Below are 17,432 nucleotides of genomic sequence, written 5' to 3'. Positions count from 1 at the left end.
GTAAAGTAAGACATCACAGGTAGTCCTTGACTTAGCAACCGGCCTCCAGAAGCAGTGAATGCTCCAACAGTGTAAGTCTTTAAGCAGAGAGTGGATAGGCACTTGTCCGAAATGGTATAGGGTTTCCTGCCTGAGTAGGGGGTTGGACTAGAAGACCTCCAAGGTCCCTTCCAACTTTATTATTATTATTATTATTATTATTATTATTATTGTTGTTGTTGTTGTTGTTGTTGTTGTTGTTGTTATCATCATCATCATCATCATCAAAAGGATTATAACGGTCAGTGTCTAACGGAACTTCAGATTAATACTTCCTGAACAGCTGATCTTTCCCAGGCTATCTGGCAAATCACAGCTCAGACTTAGAAAAACCTCAGAAATCCGAGGATAGTAAACCATTTCAAAAAATGCCTAGTTAATATATATAGCCAGGATTGCCAGATAGGGACTACAAGGCCCCACATGACCACACGATGGCAGCAGAGGGCACCTTCAGAATCCCATTGCAGAGAATTTTTAATGCAGGACCCTGTGTGGTCCTAGTTCTCAAAGTTGCCCACTTCCAGTTTAGAAAGCTGAGGGCAAAGAAGTTAACAGAACAAAAGTCCCAAGTTTCAATACTTGGATAAGGAAGATGCTAGAAGACAGTTTGAAACAAGTAACCACAACAGGCTGCCTTTGAAATCATTTGGAGCAAAAATTCCCAGTCTTCTAAACCAACATAGGTGATTCTCACAACCAGATAGATAGATAGATAGATGATAGATAAAAAGATAGATATAGATAGATGATGGATGGATGGATGGATGGATGGATGGATAGATAGATAGATAGATAGAGATATAGATAGATAGATAGATAGATAGATAGATAGATAGATAGATAGATAGATAGATAATGTGTGGAAGGATGGATAGATAGATAGATAGATAGATAGATAGAGATATAGATAGATAGATAGATAGATAGATAGATAGATAGATAGATAGATAGATAGATAGATAATGTGTGGAAGGATAGATAGATAGATAGATAGATAGATAGATAGATAGATAGATAGATAGATAGATTAGCTAGCTAGCTAGCTAGATAGATAGACAAACTTTATTGTCATTTTTTTCCTGCAGGCGCAACGGCACACATTAAAATAAAATCTAGTTGCTTGCTCTCAAAGTGTACACATACATAACACACATATAAACATACTATATACGATATATGTATAGACCTACACCCTTCCATATAAGTGACATATAAATATTAATCACTGTCCATCTTGAATACGTAATGGAGGAAGGAAGATTCAGAGTTCACAAGGCTAATACTGCATGGAACGAAACTGTGACTGAATCTGGGTGTTCTGCTTCGGATACCACGGAGCCCCCTCCTCCCAGAAGGTAAGAAGGAAAACAGGTCGTGGAGAGGATGACTTGTGTCCCAGATAAACTTACGGGCCCTACTCAAGCAACGCTTATATGCCACGTCCTGGATGGAAGAGAGGGAACTGCCATTAATCTTTTCTGCCGTCCTCACCACTCTCTGCACCGCCTTCCTGCTTAGTGACAATTTGAAGTTAAAACAGCACCAGAAAAAAAGTGAGAGGAGGGATTCTTGGGGGAAAGCGAAAGTAACTTTGTATCTTCCTGAGACACTGCTTCAAGGTCACCTGGTTGGGAGAAGAAGGCAGCTGCATATCAACTGTTTTAAGTGACTGTTCTGAAAACATCTTGCTTGAACCTGATTGGTCACAGGGGGGGTGCGGGGTGGTCAGCAATGGGTGGCACTTAAGGGAGGGAAAAGTTGAACTTGGGGATTTTGGCCTGCGAGTCTCAGTTTGGGCTATGCATTAGTGCAATACATCTGACTCTGCACAAAATCATATCTTTCTCAATAAGTGGAGCCAAGGGCCCTTTCTGTGTAGAGATTTAAGCGCTGGCAGTTGGCTAATCCTAGGAGCTGCTGTTCCAACATGCTTAGAACACGCCAAACTGGAGAAGTTTGATTTTGGAGGTAATGTAAGTGGTCCAGGGTCTCCATAGACAGAAAGAAACCACAGAGCCTCGAGAGTGAGACGGAAGGCGAAATAGTTTGATAGCACTTTACTGGGGATACCTGAGAATCAAGGTGCTTCTGGAAATTCAGAAACTTAACAAGATGGGTGTAAAATAATTCTACCTCTGAGATGAATCTTCTGGGCAGGTCAAGGCTGTTTTCTAGTCCTTTGGCCAGCGAGTTGGGAAAAATCCATAGATATGTTATATTTTGCAGAAGAGGGTAAAGTAAGACATCACAGGTAGTCCTTGACTTAGCAACCGGCCTCCAGAAGCGGTGAATGCTCCAACACTGGAAGTCTTTAAGCAGAGAGTGGATAGGCATTTGTCTGAAATGGTATAGGGTTTCCTGCCTGAGTAGGGGGTTGGACTAGAAGACCTCCAAGGTCCCTTCCAAGTTTATTATTATTATTATTATTATTATTATTATTATTATTATTATTATTATTATTATTATTATTATTATTATTATATTATTCAGCCAACCAATGAAGTTGTGAAAGCTCCAACACTGGAAGTCTTTAAGCAGAGAGTGGATAGGCATTTGTCTGAAATGGTATAGGGTTTCCTGCCTGAGTAGTGGGTTGGACTAGAAGACCTCCAAGGTCCCTTCCAAGTTTATTATTATTATTATTATTATTATTATTATTATTATTATTATTATTATTATTATTATTATTATTATTATATTATTCAGCCAACCAATGAAGTTGTGAAAGCTCCAACACTGGAAGTCTTTAAGCAGAGAGTGGATAGGCATTTGTCCGAAATGGTATTGGGTTTCCTGCCTGAGCAGGGGGTTGGACTAGATGACCTCCAAGGTCCCTTCCAAGTTTATTATTATTATTATTATTATTATTATTATTATTATTATTATTATTCACTAGAACTGAACCCAGAATTTATGTTGCTGAGAAATTTGTTAAGTGAGTTTTGCCCCATTTTGTGACTTTCTTGCCACAATTGTTAAGTCAATCGCTACAGTTCTTAAGCTAGTATCACAGTTGTTAAGTGAATCTGGCTTCCCCATTAATTTTGCTTCTCAAACTTTCACAAAAGGTAATAATCACAATCATAATAATAATAATAAGAAGAAGAAGTTGGAAGGGACCTTGGAGGTCATCTAGTCCAGCCCCTTGCTCAGGCAGGAAACCCTATACCATTTCATACAAATGGCTGTCCAGCCTCTTCTTAAAAACTTCCAGTGTTGGAGCATTCACAGTTTCCCGTGGCAGGTTGTTCCACTGATCACATGACCCCAGGACACTGCAACCATCATAAGTACGAGCCAATTGCCAAGCGTCCAGATTTTGACCCTGTACTACGGGGATTCTACAACGGGTTTGTAAGTGTGAAAATGGCCGTAAGCTGCTTTTTCCAGTCCCGTTGTAACTTCGAACCGACCTAGGATGATAATGGTTGAGAGTCAAGGACCGCTATATATCTCCTCCTATGTTGCCTTTGAACATTTCATTTATTATTACTTATTAAATTTATATGCTGTCCATCTCACAGCTGGAGGCAACTCTGAGCGGCTCTCCCCCGCGGCAAATTCACTTCGGTTTCGCCACTTCTAAGAGTTCACGTCACCATAAATGCAGTAATTGCACTTGCTGCTAGACTCGTTTACAAGGTCACGTTACTATCTTGTGAAACTGGGGGAGAGAAACGAGGTGAGCGGCAGAAAGCGCGGTTTCGCCACTTCTAAGAGTTCACGTCACCATAAATGCAGTAATTGCACTTGCTGCTAGACTCGTTTACAAGGTCACGTTACTATCTTGTGAAACTGGGGGAGAGAAACGAGGTGAGCGGCAGAAAGCGCGTTCCGCCTCCAAAAGGCAAGTCTCAATCTCAGTCCTAAAGTAAAGGTAAAGGTAAAGGTTCCCCCGCACATGCGTGCTAGTTGTTTCCAACTCTAGGGGCCGGTGCTCATCTCCGTTTCCAAGCCGAAGAGCCAGCGCTTGTCCGAGGACGTCTCCGTGGTCATGTGGCTGGCATGACTAGACGCCAAAGGCACACGGAACGCTGTTACCTTCCCACCGGAGTGGTCCCTATTTTTCTACTTGCATTTTTACGTGCTTTCGAACTGCTAGGTTGGCAGGAGCTGGGACGAGTAACAGGCACTCACTCTGTTACGCGGCACTCGGGATTCGACCCGCCAAACTGCCGACCTTCTGACCGACAAGCTCAGCGTCCTAACCCACTGAGCCAGTCCTATGGCTGCACAAAACCACGAAACGGGATCTCTGTGGAGATTCTTAGTCCTCCAGGTCAGAATTGTCTGAAAGGTGCCTTTCCCTGCCCCCCCCCTCTTCCAAAGGGAACTGGACCGGTTTTCTTTCCTTGAGGAGGAAAAAAGAAAACATTTCGCTTCTCACCCAAGAAGCTTCATCAGGTTCGGGTTGCCTTTGGAACAGGAAAAAGCACCTCTGACATACAACGGGATGGGGGTTAAACAAAGAGGGGTGGGGGGGAAAGAGGGAGAGTATGTGACAAGGCAGTGAAAGCTGGACCACAAGAAAGGCTGAGCGCCAAAGAATGGAGGCCTTTGAACTCTGGTGCTGGAGAAGACTCCTGCGAGTCCCTTGGACTGCAAGGCGATCAAACCGGTCAGTCCTAGAGGAGATCAATCCCGACTGCTCTTTAGAAGGCCAGATCCTGAAGCTGAAACTCAAATACTTTGGCCACCTCATGAGAAGGAAGGACTCACTGGAGAAGAGCCTAATGCTGGGAAAGATTGAGGGCAATAGAAGAAGGGGACGACAGAGAATGAGGTGGCTGGATGGAGTCACTGAAGCAGGAGGCGTGAGCTTAAATGGACTCCAGAAGATGGTAGAGGACAGGAAGGCCTGGAGGAACATTGTCCATAGGGTCGCGATGGGTCGGACACGACTTCGCAACTAACAACAACATGTGACGAGGACTCCATAAGCTTTTGAAAACCTCCCTTGTGTCTCCTGAAGTAGCCCCTGGTCCTTAAAAGCTTACTACCATCTAAGTGGAATTAAAATCTTGCAGACTGTCAGATGTATTTCTGTATGACTTAATGTAGCGGGATCTCAGAGAAATAGGTCAGACAGACAGATGATAAATATCCGGGACAGTGTTTCTGATTTCGATAAAGGAGAATATTCATAGCTCGGGATTGATATGAGGGGGGGGGTCCAGGGGGGCCCTCTTGAGTTTGCTTGTTTTCTTGCAGATGTTTCATTACCTGAAGTAGGTAACCCCACCGATGATATTACCTCGTTTGGGTAAGGAAACGTTTGCAAGAAAACAAGCAAGCTCAGGGCGAGCCCCAAGGACCCCTTTCTTTCTGATTTTGACCCAGCCAGGCTTCAGTTTATCGTAACAGGCCACACGAGAGATTAAGCAACACCTCCAATCACCTTAATAATTCCCTCCGTAATATTTTTGATAGTTAATATTTTTGTATCCTATGATTTATAATGGATCACTTTGTTGCTTGTATGTACACTGAGAGTTTGTGCACTGCAGACAAATTCTGTGTATGTCCAGTCACACTTGGCTAATAAAGAATTCTATTCTATTCTATTCTATTCTATTCTATTCTATTCTATTCTATTCTATTCTATTCTATTCTATTCTATTCTATTCTATTCTATTCTATTCTACTCCCTATTCCTAATTCTATTCTATTCTATTCTATTCTATTCTATTCTATTCTATTCTATTCTATTCTATTCTATTCCATTCCATTCCATTCCATTCCATTCCATTCCATTCCATATTTTCTATTCTAATTCTATTCTATTCTATTCTATTCTATTCTATTCTATTCTATTCTATTCTATTCTATTCTTTTCTATTCTATTCTATTCTATTCTATTCTATTCTATTCCATTCCATTCCATTCCATTCCATTCCATATTTTCTATTCTAATTCTATTCTATTCTATTCTATTCTATTCTATTCTATTCTATTCTATTCTATTCTATTCTATTCTATTCTATTCTATTCCATATTTTCTATTCTATTCTATTCTATTCTATTCTATTCCATTCCGTTCCATATTTTCTATTCTATTCTATTCTATTCTATTCTATTCTATTCTATTCTATTCTATTCTATTCTATTCTATTCTATTCTATTCTATTCCATTCCATATTTTCTATTCTATTCTATTCTAATTCTATTCTGTTCTGTTCTGTTCCGTTCCGTTCCGTTCTGTTCCGTTCCATATCCTATCCTATCCTATCCTATCCTATCCTATCCTATCCTATCCTATCCTATCCTATCCTATCATCTCCTACTCTCCCTCACCTCGTTCTAATGTCCATTTCTCTTCTGCTCATCCTTTCACTTTATTTAAACGGCTACCATTTCCTCTTTCCCCTTCTTCTTTCAGACATTTTTTTAAACTAAAAAAAAATTCGGGAGAAACCTTTCCTATCATGCACTCCTTGGCCTGCCAAGCCCACGTCTCTACAATCTGGAGGAAGGGTTTGTTTGTCGTTTTTTAATTCCGAGTTTGCAAACGTTTTCCTCCTGGTTTTATGCACAAGATCTGAGACCCAATTTTCGTGACTGCTTTCCATTCTCTCTCTCTCTCTCTCTCCCTCTCTCTCTCTTTCTCTCTCTCTCTCTCTCTTGCTTTCTCTGTCTCATTTGACAGGCAAATTTGCAGACGTAGCCCGGGGATAACAACCTCGTTTGACAGTCAATTAACCGTGAATAGTCAAAGCCGAGACAGTTTGCATTACATAAATGGAAAATTACATTCCTTCCGCCCCCCCTTTTTTTTCCTGTCTCCCCTGAAACAAAACCCCCCTCTTTCCCCGCAACCCTCCTCGGCGATACCCAACTTAGTATCAAAACTTCTAATCATGTTTTTTTCTCCCCCTCCCTCCCTCCCTCGCTCCCTCCCCTCCCCAAAACCCTTGGAGACATTTAGCAATCAGGAAAAGGTGGTTCCATTTAATTTGTATAATGTAATTTTTGTCAATGTATTATACATTTTGTGTAGAGATCATTATCACGGAGATAATATAAATGTTGCCTTAGAAGGCATAAAACACCTTTAATGTCTCTCTGACAGATATTAAAAGCAATAAGCTGTGATCCTTTTTAATGGAAGGTTTCAAAGAGAACATTTCAATTATTGTCATTTTAGGCTGTTTCTCTCCCGCCCGCCCCCCCCCCTCTTCCCAGCCTGCTCCATTGTGTAACCTGATATATTTCCCCGAAATTTCTTGCTGAAATATGACCTGCAATTAATATTCTTACTGCTATTAACACAGTGTTACCCCCAGCTTATTTGTATTTTTCCCCTTAGTTATTCTATCTATTAAGGAGCATTCTATTTTTTTTTTATTTTTTGGGAGGGGAGGGGGGAAATAAACCCTACAAAACCTTCAGTCATTTGATTAAGAATTTTCAAGACGAGGGTCTGTGCAAGCCAAGTTGGGAACAGACATTGTGGAAACCAGTAGGCTTACTTTGAAGTAAACACGCCTAAGCGGAGTCCTGGGTTCGAATCCGACTCCCCTGCTCCTTCCGACACCCACCTGCTATATTTCTCCAAAAGTCTCCCGGATGTTCAGCCTCCGTGATGAAAAAACTGTGTTCCTTGTTCTTATCTAAACAGAAAGAAAACGAACAAAAAGGTAAATATTGCTCCAAAGACAGAAATCTCCTTAAACTGGAAGAATAGATATGCAGAATGAGAAGGGTTGCTATACAGGTAAGTCCCTGACTTATAACCTTTCGTTTAGTGACCCTTCAAAGTTACAACGGCACCAAAAACAGTGACTTAAGACCATTTTTCACACTTACGACTGTTGCATCATCCCCCCCAGGGTCAAAATTCGGAGGCTTGGCAACGGACTCATCTTTATGATGGTCGCAGTGCCCCGGGTCATGGGTTCCCCTTTTGCAAAGTCAAGAGGGCAACCAGATTTACTTAATAACTTTTAACCCCGGCAGTGTTCCATTTAACAACGGTGGCAACAAACGTCATAAAATGGGGCAAAACGCAACCTTAAATTTAATTCGGTTTTAGAATTAGATGTGTGTTGCCTAATCACATTTTAGGCACATCACTGGTTATTCATTCTATAGGCTTTTAGAAAAATACAGAATGCTTTTACACCTAATGTGTACCTAGGACAATCTACAGATAGATTTATTGAAATGAAACATGCATCAAACTAAAATAGAAAGATGAAAGGGAAAATTGGAAATTGCAATAAAAATATAATATATAATTACCCAGATTTGCTTAGCAACAGAAATTTTGGGCTGTAAGTCACAGGCTACCTGTGTTATTACATTGCTGATGTCTTATTCTTCACATACTAATCATGTTCGTGTGACACCCTTACTCAGACCGCTTAGAAATCTGGGGGTTATATTGGCAGGGTAAGGATATAACAGGATTGTCCACCAGGGCGGGGTCAGAAAAGTCAAGATGGTGCCTGTGATGACACAACCATGTTGCCTCCAGAAGTTATGTGTGCTCCTTCACCAGAGGAGCATCCACAAAAAGCTGAGCTATGCTGGCTCAGGAATTCTGGGAGTTGAAGTCCATGAGTCATAAAAGAGCCAAGGTTGCCTACCCCTGGCCTAGGCCTAGGCTGCTTTATGACTGGTGGACTTCAACTCCCAGAATTCCTGAGCCAGCCTGGCTCAGCTTGGAAACCTCTCCCTTTTCCCTCAGCATGGCTGGCTCAGGAATTCTGGGAGTTGAAGTCCACCAGTCATAAAAGAGCCAAGGTTGCCTACCCCTGGCCTAGGCCTAGGCCGCTTTATGACTTGTGGACTTCAACTCCCAGAATTCCTGAGCCAGCCATGCTGAGGGGAAAGGGAGAGGTTTCCAAACAGCCATGCTGGCTCAGGAATTCTGGGAGTTGAAGTCCAGAAGTCATGAAGAGGCGGTAGTTGCCTACCCCTGGTATAGGGTCTCCTGCTTGATCAGGGGGCCAGACTAGAAGACCTCCAAGGTTCCCTTCCACCCCTGCTTTTTCTGTATTTTGTAACTTGACTTTATTTGGCCCTGCCCTGCGGATAACCCTGCTGAGTCTGGCTAGGGTTAATCTTGGTTAGTGTCGTAAGCACGTACGGTGAGAGGTGACCGACTTCGCACGGGCCACAGACGAAGGTCACTTGATCAGAATGGGGTTGCTATTGCACTGAACCCAGAAAATTATTCAGTGATGTGGTTAGGACATCCTATGAAGGCAACTATTACGAGGCTGGATTTCCCTTCCTCCAGCGCTCCTCCTCTCTCATTTTCCCATTAAATATAAATTAGAACAGCTCTATTTGTCTATGAAAGAGAGAGAGAGAGAGAAGCTAGCTATCAATGGAGGGATGATCACGTTTCTCTAGCTGTAAGAAACACATGTCAAAAGACGGACGCGAGTAGAGAAATATATCTTTTCCCCCCCTAAGTGTCTTGATGTAATTATCCCTCGCCCCCATCCCACACACACACACACACCCCACGCATATACATATACACACGCACAAACACATGTGGTTTGAGGCTCAGAATCCTGACACTGAGGTCTTTCAGGAGCTACAGAGCAGGAGCAAAGGAGCCTGGGGTCTATTTTAAAGGAGGCAAGTCCATTTGGCTCCCTCCCAACTTCGGTCCAGGGTGGAAACACAATAGGAACGTGTTGCATTGCCTTGCCTGAGAAATTTTCTTCCTTGGAAGAAACGCTGACGGGGTGGGCTTCCTTGATTTTCGGAATCTGCCAGCATGGAAAGAAAGGAACAACAAGCAAAAAATTAGAAGGGGGGAAGGGGGGGAAGGAAGGAAACAGTCTCCCACCCGCAATTCAGTTGTATGTGTGTGGGGCGGGGCAGAGGAAAGGAGAAGAACAGACCCATTCCAGCCTAAATCTCAGCTCAAGAATTGTGGTTGCTTTAATTGGGAGATAGGGTCATTTCTTAGCATCAGCTCGAGTTACAGGTCAACATACACTCAAGTTAGAACAATTAACCAGTGGAACCACCTGCCTCCAGAAGCGGTGAATGCTCCAACACGGGAAGTTTGGAAGAAGAAACCGGACAGCCACTTGTCTGAATTGGGATAGAGTTTCCTGCCTGAGCAGGGGGTTGGACTAGATGACCTCCAAGGTCCCTTCCAACTTTATTATTGTTATTATTATTAAATCATAAAGGTGGATTATCATCATCATCATCATCATCATCATCATCATCATCTTGTGACCTAATTTACAAATCAATAGGTATGAAGGGTTTTGAGCTGAATATAAATCTCACTAAGGTCAGCGGGGACCTTTTTTTTTAACTGAAAAAGATCCACTTCACATATTTCCCCCCCCCCACTCAATGTACTACTAGGATTTACGTTGTAATGCAGACATGTCGAACACAAGGCCCGGGGGCCAGATCCGGCCCGCGAAGTGGTTTCATGCGGCCTGCGAAGCCATCCTGGAAAGAGTGAGGGAACGGCCCCCACTGCCTTGGCCCTGGCCCAGAGACCCTCCTTCTGCCAGAGACCCTCAGATCTGTCCCACTCCTGCCCAGGCCCCCATAGGCACCCTTGGTGCGAACGATGTAGAGCTGGCCACGCCCACCCAGTAGGCCACACCCACTCTAGCCACGCCCACCCAGTAGGCCACGCCCACCCAGGCCACACCCACCCGGCCCCCTGAGGGCAACTGCAATGCTGATGCGGCCCTCAATGAAATTGAGTTTGACACCCCTGTTGTAATGGGATGTGAGAATGACTTTGGGAAATGGTGTAGGAGGGGAAGATACAAGGATAATCAGATAAAAGACTGCACAGCCCACAGCCCCAGACTGTGGGGTTGTTAATTTAACTGGGTTTTAGATTTACTCTTGGGGCTTGAATTTAATTTTTTTAATTGTTTTTAATTTTTTGTATTCATGGTTTTAACTGCCCTGTAAACCGCCCTGAGTCCTACGGGAATAGGGCGGTATACAAATCCAATAAAATAAAAATAAAAATAAATAAATAAATAACAGGCAGAGAAAGAGAATCAGAAAAGATTCTGTCTAGCTTATCAGTCTGTAAAGGAAAGGGCTGGAGATATGTACTTTCAGCCTTACAAGATCCTACTAGTGTAGCCTTACAACACAATAGAGTTACTTCAAAAAAAGATGTTGAGATTTTGGAAAAAGTTCAGAGAAGAGCAAGAAAGATGATCCAAGGCCTGGAGAGTAAAACATACGAAGAACGGCTGCGGGATTTGGGTCTGGCCAGTCTAAAGAAAAAAAGAAACACGAGGGACATGATAGCAGCATTCCAGTATCTGAGGGGCTGCCACAAAGAGGAGGGGGTCAAGTTATTCTCCAAAGTAGTAGAGGGCAGGAAAAGAAGCAATGGATGGAAAGTAATCAAAGAGAGAAGCAACCTGGAATTAAAGAGAAACTTCCTGACATGGAGGACAATCAACCAGTGGAACAGAAGTTGCCTCCAGAAATCGTGGGCGCTGCATCACTGGAGGTTTTTAAGAAGAGGCTGGACGATCACCTGTCTGAGATGGTATAGGTTCTCCTGCTTGAGCGGGGGGCTGGACTAGAAGACCTCCAAGGTCCCTTCCAACTTCTATTCTATTCTATTCTATTCTATTCTATTCTATTCTATTCTATTCTATTCTATTCTATTCTATTCTATTCTATTCTATTCTGTTCTGTTCTGTTCTAATGTACTGTACTCTACCCTATTCTATTCTATTCTATTCTATTCTATTCTATTCTATTCTCATTCCATATTCTATTCTATTCTATTCTATTCTATTCTATTCTATTCTATTCTATTCTATTCTATTCTATTCTATTCTATTCTCATTCCATATTCTATTCTATTCTATTCTATTCTATTCTATTCTATTCTCATTCCATATTCTATTCTATTCTATTCTATTCTATTCTATTCTCATTCCATATTCTATTCTATTCTATTCTATTCTATTCTATTCTATTCTATTCTATTCTATTCTATTCTATTCTCATTCCATATTCTATTCTATTCTATTCTATTCTATTCTATTCTATTCTATTCTATTCTATTCTATTCTATTCTATTCTATTCTATTCTATTATATTATATTCTCATTCCATATTCTATTCTATTCTATTCTATTCTATTCTATTCTATTCTATTCTATTCTATTCTATTCTATTCTATTCTATTCTATTCTCATTCCATATTCTATTCTATTCTATTCTATTCTATTCTCATTCCATATTCTATTCTATTCTATTCTATTCTATTCTATTCTATTCTATTCTATTCTATTCTATTCTATTCTATTCTCATTCCATATTCTATTCTATTCTATTCTATTCTATTCTATTCTATTCTATTCTATTCTATTCTATTCTATTCTATTCTATTCTATTCACCTGGTCATGTTTCTACCTGGTCTACCTGGTGATCCTTAAGGTGATCAAATGTGGGCTGCCAACCTCCAGATCAGCACCAGAGGTCAGCAAAGAGATGGCCGTTGTTTGCCTTTGCTGGCACTGAGCGGTTGTGTGGATGTCTGCAGACCAGCTCTGATAAGCCTGCATAACTATTAGCTCCACTGAATGCAGAGATTGCTGAGAACGGTCGCTCAAAAGAGGTGAAGGCCATTGCGTTTTGGAAAACTGACCACATTGGCAGAAAACTGAGGTTCCTCAGATATTACTCAAATCCATCTTCTGCTGTTGCCAGAGTTGATGGAAGCGTATGATCTCCATTTGGAGAAAGCTGCAAATTCTCCTGGATCTGAGGGCAAATGAATTGCAGTAGAGTTTATACATCAAAACATCTGCTTTTCATGGTAACAGGGCACATACAGGTAATTTTTCTAGCAACCGTTTGGAAATAGCCTGCCTTTCTTTCTTCCAAAACACAGGCGGTCCTTGTTTAATGGCTATAATCATGAAAGGCAACTCGGTTATTAAGCAAAGCATTCACTAAGCGAAACTGCCACCGCGCTTCGGATCTTCGTTCGGCTTTCCTTGGCTTTACAGACCTGTGAAAGCCGTAAAGGGAAGGATTGCTTGTGAAGTTACTTTTTCATCACCAAATAGTCACCAAGCTGGGACGAACTATACCTTTTCAAATTCTCCATCCTTGAGATGCCCTAGGGCAGGGGTAGGCAACCTCGGCTCTTTTATGACGCATGGACTTCAACTCCCAGAATTCCTGAGCCGGCTGGCTCAGGAATTCTGGGAGTTGAAGTCCATGAGTCATAAAAGAGCCGAGGTTGCCTACCCCTGCCCTAGGGTTTTCCCATCTAAGTCCAATCCATATCTCAGGCTGCTTAGCTTTTTATTAAAATCAGCCAAGCCGACACCTTCTGTCGATTATAAAGTCATTTTGGGTAATCTAGAGGTAGACATTTGTCTCCAGACTTAACTGGCAGAGACCTACCAAAATCAATTCACCAGGCACTAACTTCAACAGTATTTGAGGGACTGTCACAAAGAAGAGGAGGGGGTCAAACTATTCTCCAAAGCACCATAGGGAAGGAGGAGAAACAATGGTTGGAAACTGACCAAAGAGAGAAGCAACCTGGAATTAAGGAAAAACTTCCTGATAATGAGGACAATTAACCAGTGGAACAGATTGCCACCAGAAATCGTGGGTGCTCCGTCCCTGGAAGTTTTTAAGAAGAGACTAGAGTCTAGACAGTCACTTGTCTGAGATGGTAGAGGGTCTTCTGCTTCAGAAGGGGGCTGGACTAGAAGACCTCCAAGGTCCCTTCCAGCTCTATTCTATTCTATTCTATTCTATTCTATTCTATTCTATTCTATTCCATTCCATTCCATTCCATTCCATTCCATTCCATTCCATTCTATTCTATTCTATTCTATTCTATTCTATTCTATTCTATTCTATTCTATTCTATTCTATTCTATTCTATTCTACTAAATGTACTTGCAGAACATAACCTGCCCCATCCAGAACCTCCATTGGTGCCCATCATATTCCGGTTCCACATCATTTGTTCCCCTAAGCCAGGGGTGTCCAAATTTGGCAACTTTAAAACCTGTGGACTTCAACTCCCAGAATTCTCACCCAGCATGTCTGGCTGGGGAATTCTGGGAGTTGAAGTCTACAGATGTTAAAGTTGACAAGCTTGGACACTTCAACCCTAGGCTGACTTGAATAAAAACAATGCAACCTCCCTCTAACATCCCATTTATTTTGCAGACATGACTCTGGGTGTCTTGCAAGTGTCCAGGCGTAGCACGACAGGCATGTTGCGAAGAGGCAAGTCTCTCACAGCAGCCATTTTGTGAATGTGCCCACTACATCTTATCCAAATGGCCAGTGCACCAGTTCAAAAGGCGGGGTGGGGGGTGGGCTTGTGTCCTTTAGCTAGAGCTTGTTGGGAAGATAAGTAGGGTTTATCTCTTGGGAAGTAAGCCAGTGTCAAGTCAATGTTTCTTGATCTTGGCTACTTTAAGATGTGTGGACTTCAGTTCCCAGAATTCCTCAGTGACCAAAGTGGAGAAACACTGTGTTATGTGAACAATCAGATCCATAACTAAAAGACAGAGAACCCAGGTGTCCTCTCTGCGTTTTAGCCTAGGGCTTTGATAGTTCTTCCCTTGGGCACTCTTCATTATTATTTTTTGAGCATTATGGGAACTGTAGTCCAAAACCTGAGGAAGACACTAGTGGTACCCTCCGTGTGGTACCCCTGATGGAAAACCGGGGGCATTTTTCGTCGTCAAAGATCGACTGCAGAAAAACATCTCGAAAGGGCTTCATTCAAAACTTGCCCACCTCACAACAGCGAAGAGCCAAAATGGGTCCTTTTTTTTTAAAAACACAGAATAATAAGAGTTTGAAGGGACTTTGGAGATCTTCTAGTCCAGCCCCCTTAACTCAAGAAAGAGACCCTATGCCATTCTGGATAAATGGCTTCTTGAAAGACATCCCTCTGAATTCGGTGAACGGAAGATCCAGTTTTGCAGCCCAAATCTCTCCTTCAGGGATGGCTTGGTGGGGGGGGGGAAAGACATTCCCTAGCAAGGCGCGCCCCCCCCCGCGAAAAAAAAGCTCTTCGACTTCTGTTGTAGTACAAAAGTCATAAATTGGGCAGCCTGGTACTTGCTTTCCAAATGCAAGGTGAACGTCCCTCGGTTAACAGAGAAGACCTGGGCCAATCCTTGTCATTAATATTAACATTAACATCCACTTTTCAGAAGTGAAAAGCGGCAGGAACAAATCTAAATAAGGACTATAACAGGATAATAAGATGAGGCAACCAGAACGATTAGAGAGAAAAGAAATATTACATTGACGTGGCCGTTATTTCTAGGAATATCGGGGGGGGGGGAATCGTATACGTAACTGTTATTTATCAAAATAATAAGAACTGTATTCTCTCAAGGTAAAGCCAGCAAACACGCTGTTTACCAACTATTAAGTGATTTATTTTTTTTAAAAAAAATCAATAAAATATACGGAAGAAAAAAGAAGTGAAAAGAAAGTTGCTCATACCTGGTACTTATAGGCCTTGTCATTAATATTAACATTAACAGCCCTCCTGCTTTTCCAGTACAGAGTGTTGCATCATGGGGCAGAGAGTCCCAAAGACCAATTTCTCAAGGGTGGCTCCTTTCCCCCCTGACTTAAATCTTCCATTTAGCATCCTTGGGAGACTTGAAATCTTAATATTTATTAAGATCAATATTTTTCTCCCTCATATTAAGAGGGAGGAAAAAAAATGTGTTTCTCGACAATGCACGTGGATTGTAAAGGTTTGCGTGGCTTCTAAGCAATGGCTCTTTCCAAATCAAAATTGTTGTCTTTGTAGGGCAGCTGTTGCAGTGTGTTACCTCTCTTTCCTGCCCTCCTTGTGTCTGTTCTAGCACCCCAATGCCCTTTGCTGACCCTTTGTTATGTATTCAAGATGGACAGTGATTAATATTTGTATGTTACTTATATCTAAGGGTGTAGGTCTATGCATATGTTGTATATAGTATGTTTTAAATGTGTGTTGTTGTATGTGTACACTTTGAGAGCAAGCGACTAAATTTCATTTTTAATGTGTGCCATTGTGCCCACAGGAAAAAATGACAATAAAGGTAATCTAATCTAATCTAATCTAATCTAATCTAATCTAATCTAATCTAATCTAACCTAACCTAATTTAATTAATTTTTGGTGGATCTTTATGACTGTAATGCAGGGATCCCCAAACTTGGCAACTTTAAGACTTGAGGACCAATTCCCAGAATTCCTCAGCCAGGAATCTTGGGAATTGAAGTCTGCAAGCCTTAAAGTTGCCAGGTTTGGTGACCCCTGTTCTAATGCGATCAAATTCTTGTGGTTGTTAGTTCACAACAAGGAAGCTTGTAGGCCAGGAGTCTTCAAACCTGTCCCTTTTATGACAGAATTGCTCTGCCAGGCGCGCGTGGGAGTTGAAGTCCACCAGTTGTAAAAGGGACAAGTTTGAAGACCCCTGTTGTAAGGCCTTCTCAAGGAGGTCTGCCCTGCAGATGAATTGTGATGGCAGACACACATATTTGAGGAGGTCTGGGACTTCATCCCTAACATAACTGAAGAGCATAACCGTTTTGATTTGTCTTCCACGTTGTGAAATTATAACCTTTACGATTATTAACCCTGCAAGCCTAAAACAGTACACCCTAGGACTAAAAATCAATTGCCAACTAAGAGAAAAGAATATATTTGCAGGAAAACTAGAACGGCCGTTTTTAGATTGTGCTGGCTTAGAGTGTCGCTCTGGTTTGATGCAATTTTTCAGCAGATGGCATTCCTACTTCTGGACTTTAGACTATCAGCAGAAAAGCTACTTTAATTTCCCTCCGTTCCCTCCAGGGATCATCTTAACTCTCTACGCTAGTCCAGGGAGAGTAAAACCGCACACTTCTAAATATGTTTATTTGCAACCCCTTGAATCTTTGGACTATAATCTGCCGACACCCGCACCTGGCTTGTGACCGGTCTCAAGAGGTGGCGCAGCGTTGCTGATTTTAGCTGTGTTTTTGGAGAGCCAAACAGGATTGAGGCAGATTAGGATAAACTATCAAGACCTCTCTGGAGTGACTGGGCAGTTAAATCCGGGACGAAAAAACGATAGTCAAACCACCTCTGTGTTCCTTATGGGGTCCTTGGCGCTCTCTGGCTTGCTTGTTTTCTTGCCAACATTTCATTACCCAGTTAGGTCATCAGGGCTAGCGAATGTGGGGTTTGCTCGACCCTGGCAGAGAGAACTGCTGCGAGAGCAAGCTACTGCACAGAAACAAGGATCAAACCCACATCCAGTAGCGCCGATGACGCTGCCTAGTCAGGTAACGAAACATCTTCCAAGATGTAACCAAACTCTGCACCACGGACCCCACATGTCAACCCGGAGGTACAAATATTCTTCTTTCTGTGGCTTTCAAGA

General features: G+C 42.1%; 1 protein-coding gene across 1 annotated transcript in view; it reads right to left on the bottom strand.

Moving 5' to 3' along the window:
- Window positions 1-17,432, bottom strand: part of SKOR2 (SKI family transcriptional corepressor 2) — a gene marked incomplete at both ends in the record, with an annotated part of 38,748 nt that overhangs the window by 15,728 nt on the left and 5,588 nt on the right. Inside the window, 2 exons of the mRNA XM_083354833.1 lie at window positions 7,581-7,652; window positions 9,710-9,770. Coding sequence (XP_083210959.1) covers window positions 7,581-7,652; window positions 9,710-9,770 — 133 coding nt within the window. The remainder of the gene's footprint in view (window positions 1-7,580; window positions 7,653-9,709; window positions 9,771-17,432) is intronic.

Source organism: Vipera ursinii (genome assembly GCF_947247035.1).
Source record: "Vipera ursinii genome assembly, chromosome: 2".
Classification (NCBI taxonomy): Eukaryota; Metazoa; Chordata; class Lepidosauria; order Squamata; family Viperidae; genus Vipera; species Vipera ursinii.
Note: the sequence above shows the minus strand (reverse complement) of the source record. Positions and strands in the feature narration are given on the sequence as shown.